Raw genomic sequence first — 18,565 nt, forward strand, 5'->3', positions numbered from 1 at the left:
AAGCTAGCTACCCCTTTTCGAGATTTTGCTTTTTAAGATCGTAACCTAGTCTAGACTACCTCACGACTAATACGTTTCATTCAAGCAGGGTATTTCTACGTTGCCGTAGAGCCTCTCTATCTAGCTAAGAATGCCGATTATAAGAATCTATTCCTAGGTCACGAGGGTATTCTTGTATCCCGATTTAACTATATTTCTGATTTCGAGAAGTGAACCCCCGGGAATTTATAGCAGAGAAGATAGGGGGTCGATTAAGCTGTAGTTTAATTATACTATTATTCGCTCGATACCGGTGTTCATCATACTGATGGTATCTATGGTAAGGGAGGATAGTTCCCGAGATACCCGGCCGTCCTTCTTCCCAGGTAATATATATTGTACTGGCATTCCAGAAACACTGCTTTACCAAAACAGACGGAAGTTGATAATATGTGCCCATCCAACGACCCCGTCGCATTGAAGTGTGGACAAATGTATCGCGTTCGCACTAGCACAGGGTCTTCTACCTCGCCTTCCCGACGTGCATTCTTTCCTAAGCCCCAGCGCCAGATTGTAACCCCAATTCCCTTCCGAATTCCTATTCATCCATCCATTATAAGGTCATTAATTTCGCCAATGTCTCCACCATACGGCTCCAAATCCAACACCTCGATCCTCCTCATCCACGTGTGAGGCCAGAGCAAGAATACTCCATGCACATCCCTCATATGGGCTTGCCATTCCTCGTCGAACAACGTCTCGCGGTTATAGCATGGAGTTCGAGCTTGGGAGCCCGAAGGCGACCCCTCCGGAGTGGCGACTGAGAGAGACTTGCACAGATCTAGGATTCGCATCCCTTCCGTCGATGGGATGGCCGTCCATGCTATTTTGGTGTGGATTTTGTGGTGTCGGAGGGTACGGAAGGGGTCTTTGGGTAATGAGGGATTAGGGTAGGCGGCATTGAGTGCAGCAGAGTAGGGTTGCGTTTGCGGAATGGTGGTGAGGGAGGACGTCGAAGGCGTGCTTGGGGCGTTGAGTGCAGGAGGGTAGTGATATGAATACGATGGCAAGGGGGTCGAGGCTAAGGATTGTGGGTCCGTAGTTGGGATGAACGGGGTATCTGAGCTTGAGTTTGAAACGTACGCCGTCCTTCCAGTATGTGGTTGAGAATTGGGATGGTGCATGGACATCTGTATTGTGGGAGGGGAATACGATTCTCCTTGCAATGGTTGGGAGAATCTGTGGCTGCGTGTACTGGTACTCTCCCTCCTCGCCGATGCTGAATTACGATCCATCTCATCAGATAGGTGCGAGACGCGCGACGAGGAGGAAGATGATTCCCGGTCAAACGATGGCGGCATTTCCCTACTTGAAATATCAGCAATTACTCTTGGCTCTGTAATAAACTTACTCACAGCCTACCACGGCCACTCGAACCTTCCGCAATCGTAAGGCTCAGCCGTTCGTTTTTTATGTGAATAGCAACGTGCTATATATGGATATATCATTAGCGGACAAACGAGAGTAAATCAGAAGCAGAAGGAGGAATACCTTTCTGAGATTCGCAGCCGTCTTTGTCTCTTTTTGGCAAAATCCACATACCGATTCACACTTTTCGATGCGCAAAATGCCGATGGTATTCCACGGGGGATGGGTATGGCCCTTGCTGCATGTAGTGTTGCTCAAAACTGCCTCCATCTTGAGCCTCCGTTCTCTCTGCTCATGGGCAGCCGCGGGCCTTCGAAAACTCATAGATCCAACCCCGCCGAAATTGTACGCCAGGGTCCTGAAGTGAAGAATACACCTAGGTCCCTATATATTTCACGGCGCCCTGTGATGTTTGCGAATAATACCATAGATGCCTCGCAGCATATAGGATGGGTTGAAGAGTCGGAAAGGCATTGAATGGGCAACTGTTATATCCATTGCGTCGAGAAGATTTGCAGGAGGAAGCACTACGTATCTTTGATGTTGCTGATGCGACTGGTTGATGGTCGACGGTCAAGTGAGGAAACGGTAGCGAAAGTAGCTGGAAATGGCGAGATGCGATTGGCTGCCGCTTGCATTGCAAGGCGAACCCACCATGCCGACGAACTGCTCAGGGAATAGCAGCAGTGAGCAGTGAGCACACCGCAACCTTTCCTTACCTACCTTACATTGCCTCTCCCCCTAACCGTGCAAATGAGGCCGTCACTTTGGATGAACCCCCCTCCTCTCCCCATTCTCCAGGCGCTATAATAGGGCCCGTCTAACACGTGGCGCTATGCAAATCAAATGGCGCATGACCCTGTGGAGGGCATGGCAAGAAGCCCGCTGGGACAGTCAGCCTGCCAGTCGGGACCGACCGAGACTGATAAAACGCATAAACCACACCAGATGGTCGGATGAGCAGTGCAACATGTTATTAAAGCTGGCCGCCGTCAAGGCGTGAAATTCGGTATCTCGGGAGACTCGATCAATTCCATTCCCCTAGGGCCACCCTGGGTTGAGCTTGAGGCTTCGAGGTTCGATCCGCACAGCACGGCAAAACCCGTCGTAGTGGCCCATGCGTGGACTTTTAACTCCTAAGATTCCACCGGTCCCCAATACAATTTTGGGTCAGTGGGACGTCCCCCATGGGCCAATCAAGCTGCTAGTGACCGTCAATCTTGGGGCTGGCCTGGAGACATGGAGAATAGATGCGATTGCCCCAGTGTCCTACTGTATCCTGCTCGCAATTACTCACCTGAACCCGGGACCTGCACCATCTACCAGAATGAAGATTCGGATCGAAGCAGGCTGATTACCCGGGGATCAGAACCCATAGATTAGCTGCACCGGTAGCAGTCTACCGGTATGAGGTTGTGTTGATCGACGTGCAGTGGCTACTTAATCCTCGAATTTGGGAGCCGCTAAAGGCATTACCAGAGCTGTGGGTTCGGGTGGATGCTGGCGTAGCCGTGGTAGGACTACTACTAGGACGATAGAGACCAGACTTGCGAGGCTAACATTATTATGGCGCTCGCTGGGCATATCACCAAATGTTCGTTCTTATCGTATCCGACGGGAGTAAGGATCAAAGATCGGGGCGGATGCCACTAGCCGTGACTAAAGCCCCCCCTCCTTTACCCCTTTACCAAGATTCGGGGTTCCTGATTCAAGACGCCGACCACCAAGAGTTAAATCCCGAACGCCTCCGATAATAAAAAGCAGATGTGGCTCTCGACTCAACAACAAACAGGCAGTGTCTCGGAGGAAATAAGCAAACCTGGAACGCAAAGGGTGACGAGCCAGGAGAATGCTATGACTTACGAAAAATCAAAGACGAAGGACAACCTATCTCGCATTCATAAACGCATAGATTTGACCGTGGCAGGAAGGGACCGGCACGAAGAACGAGGAGGAATTGATATGCCGCACAATGGTACACGAATTGAAGTATTCCTTCCCACCTCGCCCCTTTCATTCTAGCGACACCGAGAGATTAGACTCACATCTGGCCGTTCTGACACAATTTTCTTGTGTTAACCAAGTATGCGGTTTTGTACTACCTTAACAATAAAGCTTCGCAAAAAGGCTTTCCGATTAGCGGCTATCTTACCTACACAACGCCAGGCAATTAACCCTAGTTTTATCGCTGCGGTGCTTCTCCAATTGCTCTGGTGCAAATGGTTCGCCAGAGCCTAGCAGATATGCCGCTCGACGAAAGCTGTTGAAAAGCTCACCAGCAACGCGACTAGACTACTAGTAACTGTGGAAGAATGCTTACCACCGAGAGCGATACCGGAACTTCAGATGACTTGAAAATGGTCCCGGTCATTTTGGAGACTAATCAATGCAACAAAAAGAAACGAGCAGGTATGGCTACGACTATGTAGAAATTGACGTTAGGAAACAAGCAGGAACTCGGAAGGAACTCGGAAGGTGCTGGAGAGGAGAGCAGGAAGCGGGTAATAGCAATATAAATGAAGCACTCGCAAAGGACTCATTTACTTGCGACCCAAACCTTGGAGACCCGACGACAGGAACTCGGGTTGTGGTTGCAGAGGCTCTCAGCCATAACCCCAAGGATGGCGCCAACGACGATGCTCTCTCTCCGTCCGATGGCACGCGACCTTCGACGACGAAGTTCGAAGAGTGGACGAAGACACATCAACCCATATGAGGGGTCGCTCCCAGGCCTCGACATTTAGCGCGGGGTTTCCTCTTTTCCTTGACGGTTGCTCCGACCGAGAAGAAGCATCGCAGGTGTTGTAACGGGCGAAATACGACAGATTAAGATAGCTTTCAACCTTGAGACCGGACTGCCTGCCATAGCGGCCTGGACCAATAATGACGCATTTGATGCATCGCAAGCAATTGCTTTGATTGTCCGGTGTACGAGAGGACAGACATGTTCCGAAAGATGGGGAATTGCGCAGCACATCGATGACATCAATTCCCGTACTTCGTACTTGAGGGCACAATTAATGGGGAATTGTAGAGCATTATTACACCGGCAGTAATCGGTGGATCAACCAACGAATCCCATTTGATTTTGGCTGAAAGGGAACTCCGGGCAGTGTCAGTGGTGGCCGTGCTCAGCCACAACCACCACTGAGTGAACCTGAGTGAACCCTCTCCCTCCCCCCCCGGATGGTGAGATGGATGACATGACGCCAAGTGCCTTACGTAGTACTCTACTCGTCGAGTCGGTGAAGGGGCATCGCTGGAATTGGGTCATCTGCCCGTGGAATGTGGGATCTGTCGGGATTCGGCGACGAGTGCGGAGCTGGAATCATTTGCAATGGAGAGCGCGCATATCACATCGGGATACTCGAGATGCATACCGTCTGCCTCGCTGGACGGGGGGGGTCAAGGAGTTCCAGCGTTCTGGGCCTCTCGGGGGTTTGCCAACGTGCCAAGTTTTTATTCCAGTGCCCTCCGCTTCCAGCTGCCAAAAGCCCCAAAGCCCAAAGCCCCAAAGCCACGATGATTATGATTTAGGGGGACGAGACGGGCTCGCACGGGGACTGAACGGGCCGGCATCAGCCCTACGTGGCCCTTCTGGATGTTCAGTGGTCGCCGCCGGCGGTCCGGGGGACTTGGATCCCGCCCCCCTGCAGCCCTGTCAGAGTGGGATGCATTTATTCCACCATTGCTGAACTTGCCGATGTCGATGTCGATGTTGGCATTATTGCGCAAGCCGTCAAGCCATTGGGAAATATTAAGCTCTGCTCTGCTCTGCCACTTTCTGCGAGCCACCACCTACCGTAGTACCAAGTACCGCTGCAAGTACGTACTGATGACGCGCGAAACAATCAGTCCTACTTGGTCGCTCGTACAGCGTTGCATAGGGTGCCCGCCCTTGGGTCGTCGGCCTTTCACGGGCTGCAGCGGTACTACTTGGTACACACTCCACCGCGCTCGTAGTGCAGAGGAGGCCTGCAGCCGGGCTGTGTACCCGGGAGCCAGGGCGAGAGACCGCCGACATAAGAAAACATATAATATAATATATATATAATATCAATCATCAACAGCTTCCTATCCACTCTTACCTTACTTGCCTACCTATATAACACAGAGTCCGCTCCTGCCCGTTGCGTCTGTGTCGTGGCTCCGAGCATCCCGTATCGGCGGTTATTGCCAAAATTGACAACGCTGGGCGCTTCAATTCCCCCCCTGCCCAAAAGGTTCTTCTTCTTCTTTGCCCGTGCGTGGTCCCTGGAAGTCCTTGCGTTAGCTACATACCTTATCGTTGCGCAACAGGAGGGCGCAAATTTTGTTCGCCGTTATATCCAGCATCTTCGTCGTCTATCATTTCCGCCTTCTACTACGGACCTGAGTCTGTACTCGGACCTGTGTGTGTGTGTGTGTGTGTGTGTCTCGGCCTCGGTCCCGGTCTTGTTTTTGTTTTTGCCCTTGCTCTGCTGGAGGCTGGAGATGGGCGGCTAGCGGGGTGGGAGTGAAGAGAGGACGAGTCAAGACAAGACAAGACAGGACAGGACAAGCCAAGTCAAAGCCGAAGCCAAAGACAAAGGAACCCCAAAGCACCTAGGTAAGTAAGTGCAGCTCTACTACCTATTTCCTTCTTCAGGGTGCTGCGAGTACGCGCTCTTCGATCTTTCTGCGGGCGGCATCTTGAGCCAGTGGCTCCTCGGCCTCTTTGGTCCCCTCGTCCAAAACCTTACGGATCCTCTGGCATCTCCGGGTCCACATGCACCGCGTTGTGTGACGATTAGATATGTGCCCCCCGGCTTGTGCTTCCGATCTGTGCCTCAAGGCCATCTCCCAGTCTCCCAGTCTCCCATCTCCCAACTGTTTCTGTCGCCCCTAACCCCTCCCTCCATTTCGATTCTGTTGATCAATCGCCGCAGATCGTTATCCGCCACCCTGACCTCACCGTCCTGCGAGCACAGAACTTATACTCTAAATAGCAGGATCCCACATTCGCCCGCCTTCGCGTTAAATACAGCCGCGCAAGCCCCTCCGAGCGATGCCAGGTGATAGAGCCCGTATTTCGAGATGACCGAATCGGACGACAAAGTAAAGGTGATGAAGTCGAGAAGGGCGAGCCGGCCCAAGGTCAAGACCGGCTGTCATATTTGCAAGTAAGCAAGCATTGAGCGCTCCGTTCCTGTCCCTCCCATCTGCGACCCCTCTGCGCGCCTTTGCTGATGCCCATCATCACAGAACTCGAAGAGTCAAGTGCGACGAGACGCGGCCACAATGTTTAAATTGCGTGCGATCAGGGAGGACTTGTGGAGGATTCCCAGCCCACAAAAGGACTCTTGAGGCTGCGGTTCCAATTGCGCCGCGTCCGGGCAGCATTGCGCCCTTCTCAACGTCTCCTCCCTCGTCCGTCTCATCATCCTCAACCTCCCCTCCCGCTGCCTTGTCGATTGTCCCCCGGAAACCAAGGCGTGCCGTCCAACGACCGCGTCCTCCTCCCCCAGCTCCTTCCGCTACGGCCGGGCATCTCTCGCCCACAATATATGCGCCCGGAGCTTTAGCATTTGATGTCCAGGAAGGCCAGTACTTCCAGGTCTTTCGAACGCATACGGCGAATGAATTATCCGGTTTCTTTGATTCGGAGTTCTGGACGCGGAGTGTGCTACAGGAGAGCCACTCAGAAGCCTCGATACGGCATGCGGTGGTGGGATTAGGAGCCCTGTACAAGACCTTGGAGAAGGCGTCAGAGTCACCTCCTGGTTCGCCAGACAATAATACATTCGATACGGCACCAAACCATTACAATTTTGCTCTGCAGCAATACGGCAAAGCACTCACGAGACTCCGAGAAGCATTGCAGAATCATGAAACACGATCACAGCGAACTATACTAATATCAGTCGTCCTCTTTACCTGTTTTCAATCGTTCACCGGTGACCACAAAGCAGCAATCTCACAGATTCAGCATGGGCTTGGCCTGCTTGAGGAGCGACGGCAAGAGGCCAAGCAACAATTTACCAATCGAGGCGAGGATGTTGAGGACGAGCTTGTCCAGATGTTTACGCGCCTTGCGATCCAGGCCAAGTCATACGATATGGCCTTCCACTTCCCTCACCCCTACGTAATTCGCCTTACGCCGACGCGCAATCCAACCTCACCGCAATCACCCTCATCCCCTTCCGATGCCGCCTCTACCGCGTCCGTGGAACCCCCTCTACCAGATGTCTTCGCAACATCCCAGGAAGCGCGGTCGGCATTAGACTCCCTCTGCGAACGCATAATGCGTTTCAAAGAAGCCCTGTCTTCCTACTACCAGGGACCCAACGATATTTTACCTGTCTCGGTGAAATCGTCAGGCGCTGGATTTCGTATCCAGCTGGCTCAATGGGCATCGGCCTTCGAGCCACTTCTGCAGACTCGACGGAAACCCGGCATATCTAACACCGAGCGTGCAGGTATTAACGTTCTCAAAATGACACATCTTATGACCGCCGTGCTCTTTCTGATGGGGTTCAGCACATCTGAAATGGATTTCGACAGCTTTATGCCGCATTTCAGAGAGATCGTGGAGCTAGCGAAAGAGGTGGTCGTTGACGAAGAATTGACCCTGGCCCAGGCGAGATGTGGCAACCGTGCGAACTGTAGCCACCGACAGCGTCAAAATAAATTACTTACTTTGTCCGGCATGGCCCTGCATCCGCCTGGGATATATGAAGATGAGGATGGTTTCGCCCACATCAAAGCTTCTTTTGCCTTGGATCTCGGAATCATCCCCCCGCTTTTCGTAGTCGCGACAAAGTGTCGGGATAGAAGGGTGAGGCGAGATGCAATCAAGCTGCTGATGAGTAGCCCGAGGAGAGAAGGTATGTGGGATAGCATACTGTCCGGAAGGGTAGGCCAGTGGATTATGGAGATTGAAGAGGAGGGATTAGGGGAGTATCTCGGATATGGTATGGGGACTATGGATGGCGCTTTCGTGGAGAGGGAGAAGAGAGTGATGGTGAAAGAGATTCTATTTGATATGCAGAGACGAGAAGCAACGCTAAGATGTGGCACGAGAGGTTCGTGGGATAGAGATCCGGATCCAAAGGCGAGAGAGACGCATATATTTTGGTGAGGTTGTGCGGATGGTTGCCCACCACCTATGGTTATTCCATAGCTCGACTATAATACCAGGCGATACATGGGATGAAATAGGCCAACTAGTCATTTCATCGCAGGCCCGGAGACCCACGCTCCCGAGTCGATCTGGATAAGCTCAAGAATTCACTACGCCTCGATCATTTCCACACGACGATGAATTTGCTGTACGATATTACTGTACATACGAACTTAGCGACAGAACAGCTAAAAAAACCTCCACTGACGGCAACAAGGCGCCTAGGGGGATTTGAGTTGAGATATTTTGACATTTATTTGACATTTAAACGCTTGGATACGCGCATGTCTTAGTAGCAGCGCTGTGCGCTGGCATTGGTGTTGAATTCATCAGCGATGTATTTGACAGGATACTTAATGGAACAGAAACGGGCGTTGAAACGCCAAAGCGGGAAATACCTCTAGGTTATATCTATGTCTGAGACATTTACTCTATTAAGCTATCATCTATTTACAAAGCACACTTGTGATTTATATACTAGTGATTTTGGTGCCGTCCGTGGCCTCGTACCTTCTGTTGATGTATAGGGCATGGCAGCGACTAAGTATGCGAGATTAGTATCTTGCTGTTGATTTATACTGGTGACCGACTGATAGCCTAGCAAGCTATTTGTTTCATTCATGCATGGGGAAAGTACTGCTATATCCCTATCCACCTTCCACCTGTAGAGCTACAGGTTCAACTATTAGTCATGGCACCTTCTAGTCAAGACCAGCTACTGGGGCTTTTTATCCCCGCCCTCGCCTCCCTTTCTTGACATCCAACATGAATATTAAATGTTATCATCACATGCAATCATTGTTTCACATACTGTATGCAAAGATTCTATCTTCTTAAAAATTGCGCGCGCGCAAAAGTGGTGTATTGAAGAAATTAATGTGTCTTATGACAAAGAACAGGCCCTTCCCTCAACAATCCCACCCCTTTTCCATCCCTTTTCCCCACGTTGTCTTTGGAAACGCTCCCACCAACGGATATCAAGCCAGGATAATCCTCATTAGCGGCGAGAGAGTTTGTGAAAAGGACGGAATCTGAAAATGCTGAAGGACGAATATATCGGGGGAAGAAGTCTGCCTGGGGTAAAAACGAACCCGTCTGAGTGGTCGAGAATGAGCGGTAGCGTGGAAAACCGCGGCACTTTTGAACAAACCAGCGTCCTGGCTTGTCGACAGAAAGGCTGCCTATCGCATCTTTTTGGTGATGTGTGTGTGTGTGTGTGTGTACAGATGTACAGACGGGCCCGGTCAAATGGGGGTGTAATGACTGAAGTGAATAATGCGAAGTCGTTGAATTTTTCCTCCTCTTTTTACCGCATAGCCATCGTTAGGTGGGTTTGACCCCGGGCCTAAACGACGCTTACATGACGGTGCAGTATCCGGTGCCCTTGGCGGCAACGGCGTTGGTTTGAGTGGGAGTCATGTTGATTGATTGGGGGGTTTGTGGGTTGTGTTTGGTAATTGTGTGTTTGAACGTGTGTTTGATGGTGGAGAGAAAAATATATTTTGGGAGGGTCGAGGCCGGATATTTATAGACTTTCGTCAGGCTCTGTTAAAGGGGCGTGGGCCAGCTATTTCTATTGAATTATGAGGAGGCGGAAGTGACTGGTGAGAGATGTTGGAAGTAGGAATGAGAGGCTTTCTGGCAATTCTGCTTTGGAGGTTAGGATGCTCAAAGGAGACCTCAAGTGAGGGTGCCTGGATAGGGGTACTGGTTGGCTTAGGACCAAGTGGCTGAGGGGAACAATACTAAGATCTCGGGATGTGGTTCTTTGAGCCGCGGAGGCTCTAGAACTGGGAAAAGCTCTGGAATACGGCATTTTCAGGAACAATATGAGGGGTATCCGGATCTGTAGCTGATAGGATTGTGATATGGTCTGCTTTTGCCTCTGGCTTTATTGAATTTCTGTTCGAGGCAAAAGTTATTCAGGGGATGAGGGTTATATGATGTTTACGGCTTGTTGGTCTGGGTATGGAGGGAATGAAAGGGGGTTGCACCTTGTGGAGATTGGGCGTGTTGGTGTTAGGTTGCGGCGAGCGGCTGTACATGGGCTTAGGAGTCTTAGATCTCCTCAGTTCCTGTCTACTATCGAGGGAAGCAATTCTCGAGGTCTCTTCTCCTGGATGTTTGTTGGAAGGAGTCAATGGATTTATATCTGCGAGATCATCATTAACTATGTCAAGTTCTAATCCTATGTTAAACTAATCTAAAAATAAATCTCTCACATTGAATCCTGTACCAGGTCATAGAACTCTGTACGATATTCATCCACGTATTCGCATCTCCTTACCCGCCATTTCCCTTTCCGTTACTGTTTCCCTTTGGGCTTCAAGCCCCAACCAACTCCACATAACCAAACCCAGCAATTGAGCACCCAACAAACAAAGTATTCTCGCCCCATATCTAAAATCCCTTGTCATCCTCTCATATTGTTCTCCTCATTCCGCCTCACATTTTCCCCATCCGTTGTGGTGCATTCTTTGAACTCGAGAACAATACTAAGCTCAAGCGACAACAATATTAAGGGGCTCCCTCGCTTAGCCCCCTTTGGCGTTGTGGCGCGCGTCTGGCCTGGGACTCGAATTGCGATAAAGAAGCGGTGATAAACGCGTTTTTGGTTGGGGTCATTTAGTCGAGTGCATCCGGAATCTAGATCTATTTCCAAAAATGCTGGGAGGCGCGGAGTGCTCTGGATTTGTGGGATATTCTTCTGGTTGCGTTCATGTGGATAGATACCCACCTAGGGAGGTACGATGGTTCTGTTGGTGCTGAAAAGAACACAAATGTGCTGAAGGCATTGGCAGTGGTACATGCGGAGCAGCTACGGGGTTGCAATTGGTAAATGCCCTTGAATAAATACGAAGGGCGTGCGAGGAACAAATTAGGTTTGATTCATTGGTCATTATGAAGTACGAAGACTAAACTTCACTAAAGCATCCATAAGAAAATGGAGTGCTACCTGACAGCACCCTCCCAGCCTTCAGAAGAGAAAAGTTCCGCCTAGAATCGGCTGAAAGGCAGCCTAAAAGGTAAGTTAGCTTCGCCCTTTAAATCTGGATCATAGGTTCTCCTCTCGCCCCACAGATGCCGACATTTTAAATGAATGCGTAAATAACCGACGATGGGAGCTATCAGAATTGAAGTTAAGAGAATAGCAGACTTACCACTTCCCCCGCAATGTAATCACAGCCCAATCACCCTTGTCATCCGTCTCTTTCTCAACCTTCGTGCTAAAGCTAATGGCGCTCATAATACCATCGCCAAACTTCTCATTCAACACCGCCTTATACGCGTATCCATAATTCTGCACAATCTCATAAAGTCTATAAATGAGTGGCTCAATCGGTGGCATCGGCCCAGCTCGGCCTCGATCGGGAAATCCAGCAAGCTGCTCGGTGAGCACACGTTCTTGGAGCTTAAGGATTTTGGATAGCGCGATGATGTCTTCGGGCGAGGCTTGCGCTTGGCCGTAGAAGAGCGCTGCAACTGCTACTTCGGAGCGTCCTAACGCTTCCGCGATGGCTTCGAAGGTTAGGCCTTGTGCGGCTTTGGCTTCGAAGAGCGTCTTGGATGATATTGGGAGGCGGTCGACGATTGAGGACTAGAAAAGAGTGTTTGTTAGCTCTTGTTGCGATTGAAGAAGAGTTGCGGCTATTAAAGCCCAAGTCTTGCTATGTAGAATGCATAGCAATTGTTGTGGGAGTTCGTGTCGCAGAGGAAGCAATTGTGCCACTTGGTACTCGGAGTGCGGAATACTGGAGGGGAATGACATACATCGAGCACAGCGATATTCTTGGTTTCCGCCATATTTGCTATTTCTTCTGCGGCCTGAATTCTTTTTGCAAAACCCCTTTTGAATCAATTGTGAATTGAGTTTTCCGTTCAAAGATGGTGGTCTATTTATCACTTCATCGTTTTATTGCGAGCCGATATGAAGGGAGGCGGGGTACACATGCCCCACGTAATACCCAGGCTTGGTACTACCCCTAACGTCATTTCTATTGGGAATCGCCGAACTTTCTCCGTCCACCCGATATGGATACTTTCTTACAACCCCGTTCTTGAGCAAGAGATTATAGGTATGTGTTTGAAATATACTTATTATCCTGGTTCCAAACTTTCATTTTATGGAAGTTGGAGTTCGAGCTTTCGCTTCTCTAAATTTGACGAAAGCCACATCCTAGAAGAAAAGTAGAAGGCTGGCTAATAGCCTGATAGGAACTTATATGTTTTCGACTAGTCGGCTCTCTTCTCTCTGTTGTTGGGATTATGCAGCACCACAGACCACACACATCCCACTGTAGTGTTCAGGCACTTAGTCGCAAAAGTGACGCTATTCACAGATTTATCTTGCACCTTCGATATATTTTTATATCAAAAAACAAACGAAAACCAATATACCAGGGCATGATTGGTATCCCGCGCTATCAGTCTCCTTATGTTGTTAATATTTAAAAACTCCTAAAAGGTGGTGACTGATGATCCCACAATTATACTTTTTTAAATTTTTGGTTCCGTTTCACACTTTGGCTTATTCATTGATATGCAAAGGCGGTATCGGGATCATAACTGGACACCGAGCAAAGTCCATGCCAACCTGGAAATTCTGGCGCAAACAGCTTTGTTCCAAACCTCCTCCCCCTCCCCTTCGAGGGAAAAAGTAATGCGGAGTAATGAGTCCGGTACCGCATACCGGCGACAACGAGAGTTAACTCATACCTTGCCCAATATAGTGTAGATTATCCTCCTTCATTGTTGACTCACCTTCATAGTACTTCGTATATCACTCTTCCCCTCCTCCAATCTTGGCTCAGCGGAGATTAGCTGCTCCATCCTCCACCACAATGGCCTCTCCACCCTCAACCGTCGCGGCTAGTCCCAAGGTCCACCAGCTCCTACAGAAGCTACACGCTTTATCAGAAGCCCAAGAAAACTCCATCTCTCAGCGATTCTTCTATGTCTCCCGACTTTTCTACTACTGGATGTTTAGCGGACAGCGCTGGTCCGCCGCCAGTGACGACCACATGAGGGATAAGTTCGTGGCTTTAGAGCCAGACAAATGCCAATTCGTCTATCTATTGGCGCGAAGCTTAGGCGCTTGCAACATCGTCGAAGCTGGTACAAGCTTTGGCGTTTCGACGATATACTTAGCGCTTGCTGTGGGGCAGAATATCGCGGATCGAACGAGGTCCCTTGGGTCTACCTCCTCTGTAACAGGAAAGGTGATCGCGACCGAAAACGAGCCTTCCAAGGCCGCAAAGGCGCGGGAACATTGGAGGGAGGCTGGTGATGAAGTCGAGCCTTGGATTGAGCTCCGGGAAGGAAATTTGCTCGAAACTCTGAAGGTTGAGGAGGGCATGCCCGAGGAAATTGACATGCTACTACTAGACAGTACGCAGTTACGCCTTTCGATTAATCCCTCCTATCTTTCCAGTCGCTGTGGAAGGATGACCGCTAACGTTGCACAGTATGGACCCCCATGGCGCTTCCAACGCTCAAGATTGTTCATCCAAGACTCAAACGAGGCGCCGTCATTATCGCAGACAACACTACCTCATCACGCCTACTATATAAGGACCTTTTTGAGTATCTCCATAATCCAGAGAACGGGTTTAGAACTCTTACGCTGCCTTTCAATGGGGGGTTGGAAATATCAGTGTATTTGCCAGAGGAGTAGACAGTCGTAATTTTCTTTGATTCTGTCGTATGTGGTCAGCCTTCCTACCTCTCCTTATAGGCACGCGGTCGCGTGCTATCTCTTTAGGCTCCATTGGCACAAGTCACAAATGGCTTCTATGATGACTACTTCAGCCTTCAGCCCTTAGCTAGTAATTCAATCCTATCTCCTCCGCCCACCACATGACCCATTGACCACTACTATTCCCTTCGATGGTTGATTAAATGCGAAATCACCTAGAAATTCAAAGCGAAACGTTCCGATTTCACGCAAAGCTGATCCCTAAATTACCCGATAGCGTACCCCTAGACTTCTAACATGACTCCCATCCGGAGTCATCTTGGGGCGGACTCCGCCGCACGTATTACAAACCCAATACGATGTATGAGATATTTATATGAGGCACACCGTCTGGTACTTTGTTCTACTCAGCAATTGAAAATTAATTTACAATGTCGATAAAATCATTCCCAGCACTAATCTCTCGGCCAATGACATGGCTTCTCGGCCTCCACCAACAGGACTCATTCCTCAACATCCTCCGCAGCCAAACATTTACTTACCCTGTATCACGGGAATTCTTAACATCTACTTCGGCGCAGATAGTTAATCCTCGGGACCATCGTGTTGCGACAGATCAGGTGTCAACAACGTTGCCTGCCTCCTCTGTGGAGGGGTTAAATGATGAAGCTATCCTCGCTCTATTTACGACGGGGTTTTTCGGAGGTGTAATTTTTGCCCCGGAGAGGGCTATCCTGCGTATGGGGGTTTGGAAATGGTTGCCCGCACATTATTCTAGTATGCTATACACAAATTATATATGGATTGAAGCTAATTGAAAGTAGCATTCAACAGTAAACAGCCCAAAAATATCATTTGGAGGGTTTCAGATATCCCCAAAACGACCCTGGTTCCCATCGAAGATGTCCTCTTTGGCTCCTTCAAGGTTATCGATGCAAAGATAAAATCAACTTCTGATCCATCACCTAGCTATGTTGATTTTGGGTTTGGCTCGGACTCAGCTTCGTTCGCGGGTTGTCACCGTTTTTGTGTTATTCGGAATCCCGAGGAGACGAAGGATGGTCCAAGTGAGGCAGATAGTGGTGTTGAAATTAGGCTTGAGCACTTCCGGTGTAATCCGGTCAAAAATGTTGACTCGTGGGCGGAGTATATTCCCTGGCTTCATTATTGGTATGCGAAGTTGCTGTTCGCGGATGGAATTAGGAGTTTGCTTAGACGGTAAAAGGCGTTGGTAGGAGTTGATTGGTGATACCCCTCTTCATGAATAATGTTGTCTGGTTGTACAAAAGCGTAGATAAATCTCTATTCTAATAAATAATAATAATTAAGTGAGGGCAGTAACGCCAAAAGTTAATAAGATACTAAAAGCTGGGCGAACAGAATAGTCAAAAATATACAACAACAGTTATTCGCTAGTGGTCAGGCCTCCAAATTGAGACGACAATACCTCCGGCTTGAGAAATAAGATCTCGCAGGTATTAATAGACCAAAAATAAGCCAACCGAGTGTAAACAAGTCTTTAGATAGCGTTATTTGTTTACCCAGCGAGTTTCTACCCCGTCTCCATTTTTAATATAGGGGCCGAGAATCTCGAATACCTACCTTGGAGTAAATAAAAATGCGATGTATAGTAGGATACATCATGATGACTGTTTAATTAAGGCATATATTAGTCCTTTCATAATCCAATCGCGAACATTTACAGTTTTCCTTGTGTCACGACTATATTTCGGAAGTTTATACTTTACCTCGTAGGACAGAATCATGGATTTTGAAGGCTCGTGTGTTTTGGGTAGTAATAACTCAACGGGAAATGCTGCACTTTTGATATTGAGAGTACTAACCCAGCGCTTTTGTCGTGTCCTACACTGCGCAACTCCAAAGCATGGCTCCCTGCAGCCTGGTATTCCCAATCAATTTCGAAACTCAACCATCCGACTTGCCCATTCCGACCCCCCACACTCAGATTAATTCTCAAGCACCTGGATCAGCCCACCGACCGGTCATATTCGCCTTCATCGAACGCAAGGTATTCGCTCGCTCGATGCTGTCCTGGAGCCGTGCTCGATGTGCCTGTCTCGATTTCCGCAGCGACTTGCAATTCCGGCAATCGAACTGACACCCAGCTCGGTTTGGGCAGAGATTCAAATGTTCAGGGCATGGATTCTTCTTGATGGCGTGGCCTTTGCATTTGCCACTAGACCCCGAGGCTCCCTTGGAAGAACTGTTCCCCATGTTTGGCAGAGTGAGGGTTGAACTTGCTTTGAGAGCGAGGGGTCGCCGAGCTGTGGTATGGGGTGTAGAGCTTTGGATTTGTGGTATAGCTGTGAGGAATAGGGATGTAAATAAACAACCAAGAGATAAGTGCAATATAAATTTATACATCTTCTGTGCAGAATCGCCCATTCACGAAACCTCTAGAGCACCGTGATTAACTAGTACAATAGGTGCATCCGTTCCCTTTGAATGTTTCCGAGATATCTGTCCCAACCTGATTCATAGCTTTGTTACTAAGCTGATCCTCCTATGCAACACTCATAAGATCTTCGGGTGCTATACCCTAAAGAAATAAAAACATATATTATTGCAGATATAGTTGTTTGAATGGTGAAGCTGGGAAGCAAGGCAGAGCTGGAGGCAAGGAGATATAAAACAGTTGATTGAACAGATACAAGTAGGGTGTATGGTATTTGGGCAAATAAACTGTAGAGCGCTTGCTAGGTGGATTCTATCCATTTTGTGGATTCAACATTGGAGGAAAGAAGCAGTCCAAGTTAGAGAAAATATAGCCTCCGACAGGAACCTCTCACTTATCCTCTTTATTTCGCATCCTCGCCTTATTGTCCCTCATCATCTGCCTATACCCCTCCACTACACTTTGCCTTACGGCACACAATTCCTCCCTCCTCCTTAGACTCCCGCTAGCTTTGGGGACATTGTCAACCTCCACCATCGCCCCCCTAACCTTGAACTTCTCCTTTGGGGGCTTGGTAAAAACTGGCGGAGCTTTCACAACATCATTTAAGCCAATCTTCTCCTCTCCTCTGTCCCGCTTTATCTTCGCCCAGGGATCCTCCTCAGCATCTCCGATTTCCCCGACAAGCAACTTCCGCTTCTTGCCTTTCTTCCCCTTCTTCTTTTTAGTGGCTTCCGACCCCTCTTCCTTCCATACCACCTGGCCGTCTGACCCCTCTTCCTCCATTTCTTCCAACTCCCGTGCCTCATCCCGCTTTTCTTGAATCCGCCGCTCTTCTTCTCGCCAGTCAGCATACATTCTATGCATCTTCTTCTCCGTCTTTGTCCGGCCAACTTTCAAGCCCAAGGGATCTTTGCCTGCACCGCCCGTCTTGTTGATTAGGCCGCTGACAGGTAAGGCGGCATTGACACGGGCCGAGAACTCGGACATGCGTTCTCCAGGCTTGATTGCAAGGACTTCTGGGTTCGCTTCTTTCGCATTGCCGCCGCCATTCCCGCTCTCTTCTCCTTGGGAAGTAGTAACAGCCCCACCCTTCTTTGCCTTCTTAGTAGAGATTTTTACACCATCGTCTAGACCCTTGGGTAATTTCCTGCCCTGTGTGAATGCCATCAACCGGGCGAAAGCTTTCGGGGTATCATCTGCGGCGTCCGTATTGCGCTTCCGTTTCTTGTTCGTCCTCCGGGTGGCTGTAAGATCAGAGGTGAATATCCCATTTTCATTGGCGGACTTTGAAACAGGAAGAGGTTTTGCGACGACGGTGGGTGGGAGGTCAAGTCTGTAAAACTGGTTAGAATTTAGGGTTATGGTAGAGCAGTGGCAGTATTATTGCCAGTCGGAAGGTGAGACCCAGACTTACTTAGACTTATCTACCTCGCCCTTGCGGGTATGCTTGTGCGGCATACTTGTTGATCGCGTTGTGTTGTGTTGGGGTTGGTGCTGGTTGCTGGTTGCTGGTCTTGCTGCACGGAAAGTTTGCTATTTTTCAGGATTATCGCGATAAGATCGCGGGGAGCATTAGCCTAGCTCCCGGCCTTGGCACCTCTGTCACTCGCCATTTGCTCCTTTGGACGAGGTCGTCTGTACCTTGGCTGTACCTTATGACTGCATAATATCCCCGAATAGGGTACTAGGCATGGAACTCGTTCCAGACTATAACAAAAACCATATACTTTGCCTATACTTATAGGCTATCTCTTTTGGGTCGTTTCTTGTCTCCTTTCTGTCTATCCACGATTTTTTGCTGTCGCTTTGACTAGCACTACGGACCGTTCAGAATGGGATGGCACCCCACGTGCACCGTGAGCCAATCCCACCGGGGCAAATACTCATGACCATTGACCTTAGG

The 18,565-nt window shown here is 49.3% G+C and overlaps 7 protein-coding genes across 7 annotated transcripts; 4 read left to right on the forward strand and 3 right to left on the reverse strand.

Annotated features, from left to right (window-relative positions):
• Positions 1-581: 581 nt before the first annotated feature.
• Positions 582-1,677, reverse strand: BP5553_09416 (uncharacterized protein; the record flags this gene model as incomplete). Its single annotated transcript, XM_032018039.1, has 3 exons — positions 582-1,344; positions 1,395-1,468; positions 1,582-1,677. The coding sequence occupies 3 exons, from the start codon at positions 1,675-1,677 to the stop codon at positions 582-584; spliced, it is 933 nt and encodes a 310-aa protein (XP_031865946.1).
• A 2,116-nt stretch (positions 1,678-3,793) lies between these two features.
• BP5553_09417 (uncharacterized protein) lies at positions 3,794-4,123 on the forward strand (the record flags this gene model as incomplete). Its single annotated transcript, XM_032018040.1, has 1 exon — positions 3,794-4,123. One exon carries the CDS (start codon positions 3,794-3,796, stop codon positions 4,121-4,123), a length of 330 nt encoding a protein of 109 aa, XP_031865947.1.
• A 2,339-nt stretch (positions 4,124-6,462) lies between these two features.
• BP5553_09418 (Zn2 DNA-binding protein) lies at positions 6,463-8,506 on the forward strand (the record flags this gene model as incomplete). Its single annotated transcript, XM_032018041.1, has 2 exons — positions 6,463-6,548; positions 6,631-8,506. The coding sequence occupies 2 exons, from the start codon at positions 6,463-6,465 to the stop codon at positions 8,504-8,506; spliced, it is 1,962 nt and encodes a 653-aa protein (XP_031865948.1).
• A 3,039-nt stretch (positions 8,507-11,545) lies between these two features.
• Positions 11,546-12,352, reverse strand: BP5553_09419 (Cyanate hydratase; the record flags this gene model as incomplete). Its single annotated transcript, XM_032018042.1, has 3 exons — positions 11,546-11,567; positions 11,710-12,146; positions 12,320-12,352. The coding sequence occupies 3 exons, from the start codon at positions 12,350-12,352 to the stop codon at positions 11,546-11,548; spliced, it is 492 nt and encodes a 163-aa protein (XP_031865949.1).
• Positions 12,353-13,389: 1,037 nt separating this feature from the next.
• Positions 13,390-14,222, forward strand: BP5553_09420 (Uncharacterized protein; the record flags this gene model as incomplete). Its single annotated transcript, XM_032018043.1, has 2 exons — positions 13,390-13,936; positions 14,014-14,222. 2 exons carry the CDS (start codon positions 13,390-13,392, stop codon positions 14,220-14,222), a joined length of 756 nt encoding a protein of 251 aa, XP_031865950.1.
• Positions 14,223-14,674: 452 nt separating this feature from the next.
• On the forward strand, positions 14,675-15,465 carry BP5553_09421 (uncharacterized protein; the record flags this gene model as incomplete). Its single annotated transcript, XM_032018044.1, has 2 exons — positions 14,675-15,020; positions 15,068-15,465. 2 exons carry the CDS (start codon positions 14,675-14,677, stop codon positions 15,463-15,465), a joined length of 744 nt encoding a protein of 247 aa, XP_031865951.1.
• A 1,584-nt stretch (positions 15,466-17,049) lies between these two features.
• BP5553_09422 (Uncharacterized protein) lies at positions 17,050-18,120 on the reverse strand (the record flags this gene model as incomplete). Its single annotated transcript, XM_032018045.1, has 2 exons — positions 17,050-17,995; positions 18,077-18,120. The coding sequence occupies 2 exons, from the start codon at positions 18,118-18,120 to the stop codon at positions 17,050-17,052; spliced, it is 990 nt and encodes a 329-aa protein (XP_031865952.1).
• Positions 18,121-18,565: the final 445 nt, after the last annotated feature.

Source organism: Venustampulla echinocandica, assembly GCF_003357145.1.
Source record: "Venustampulla echinocandica strain BP 5553 chromosome Unknown scaffold_10, whole genome shotgun sequence".
Taxonomy (NCBI): Eukaryota; Fungi; Ascomycota; class Leotiomycetes; order Helotiales; family Pleuroascaceae; genus Venustampulla; species Venustampulla echinocandica.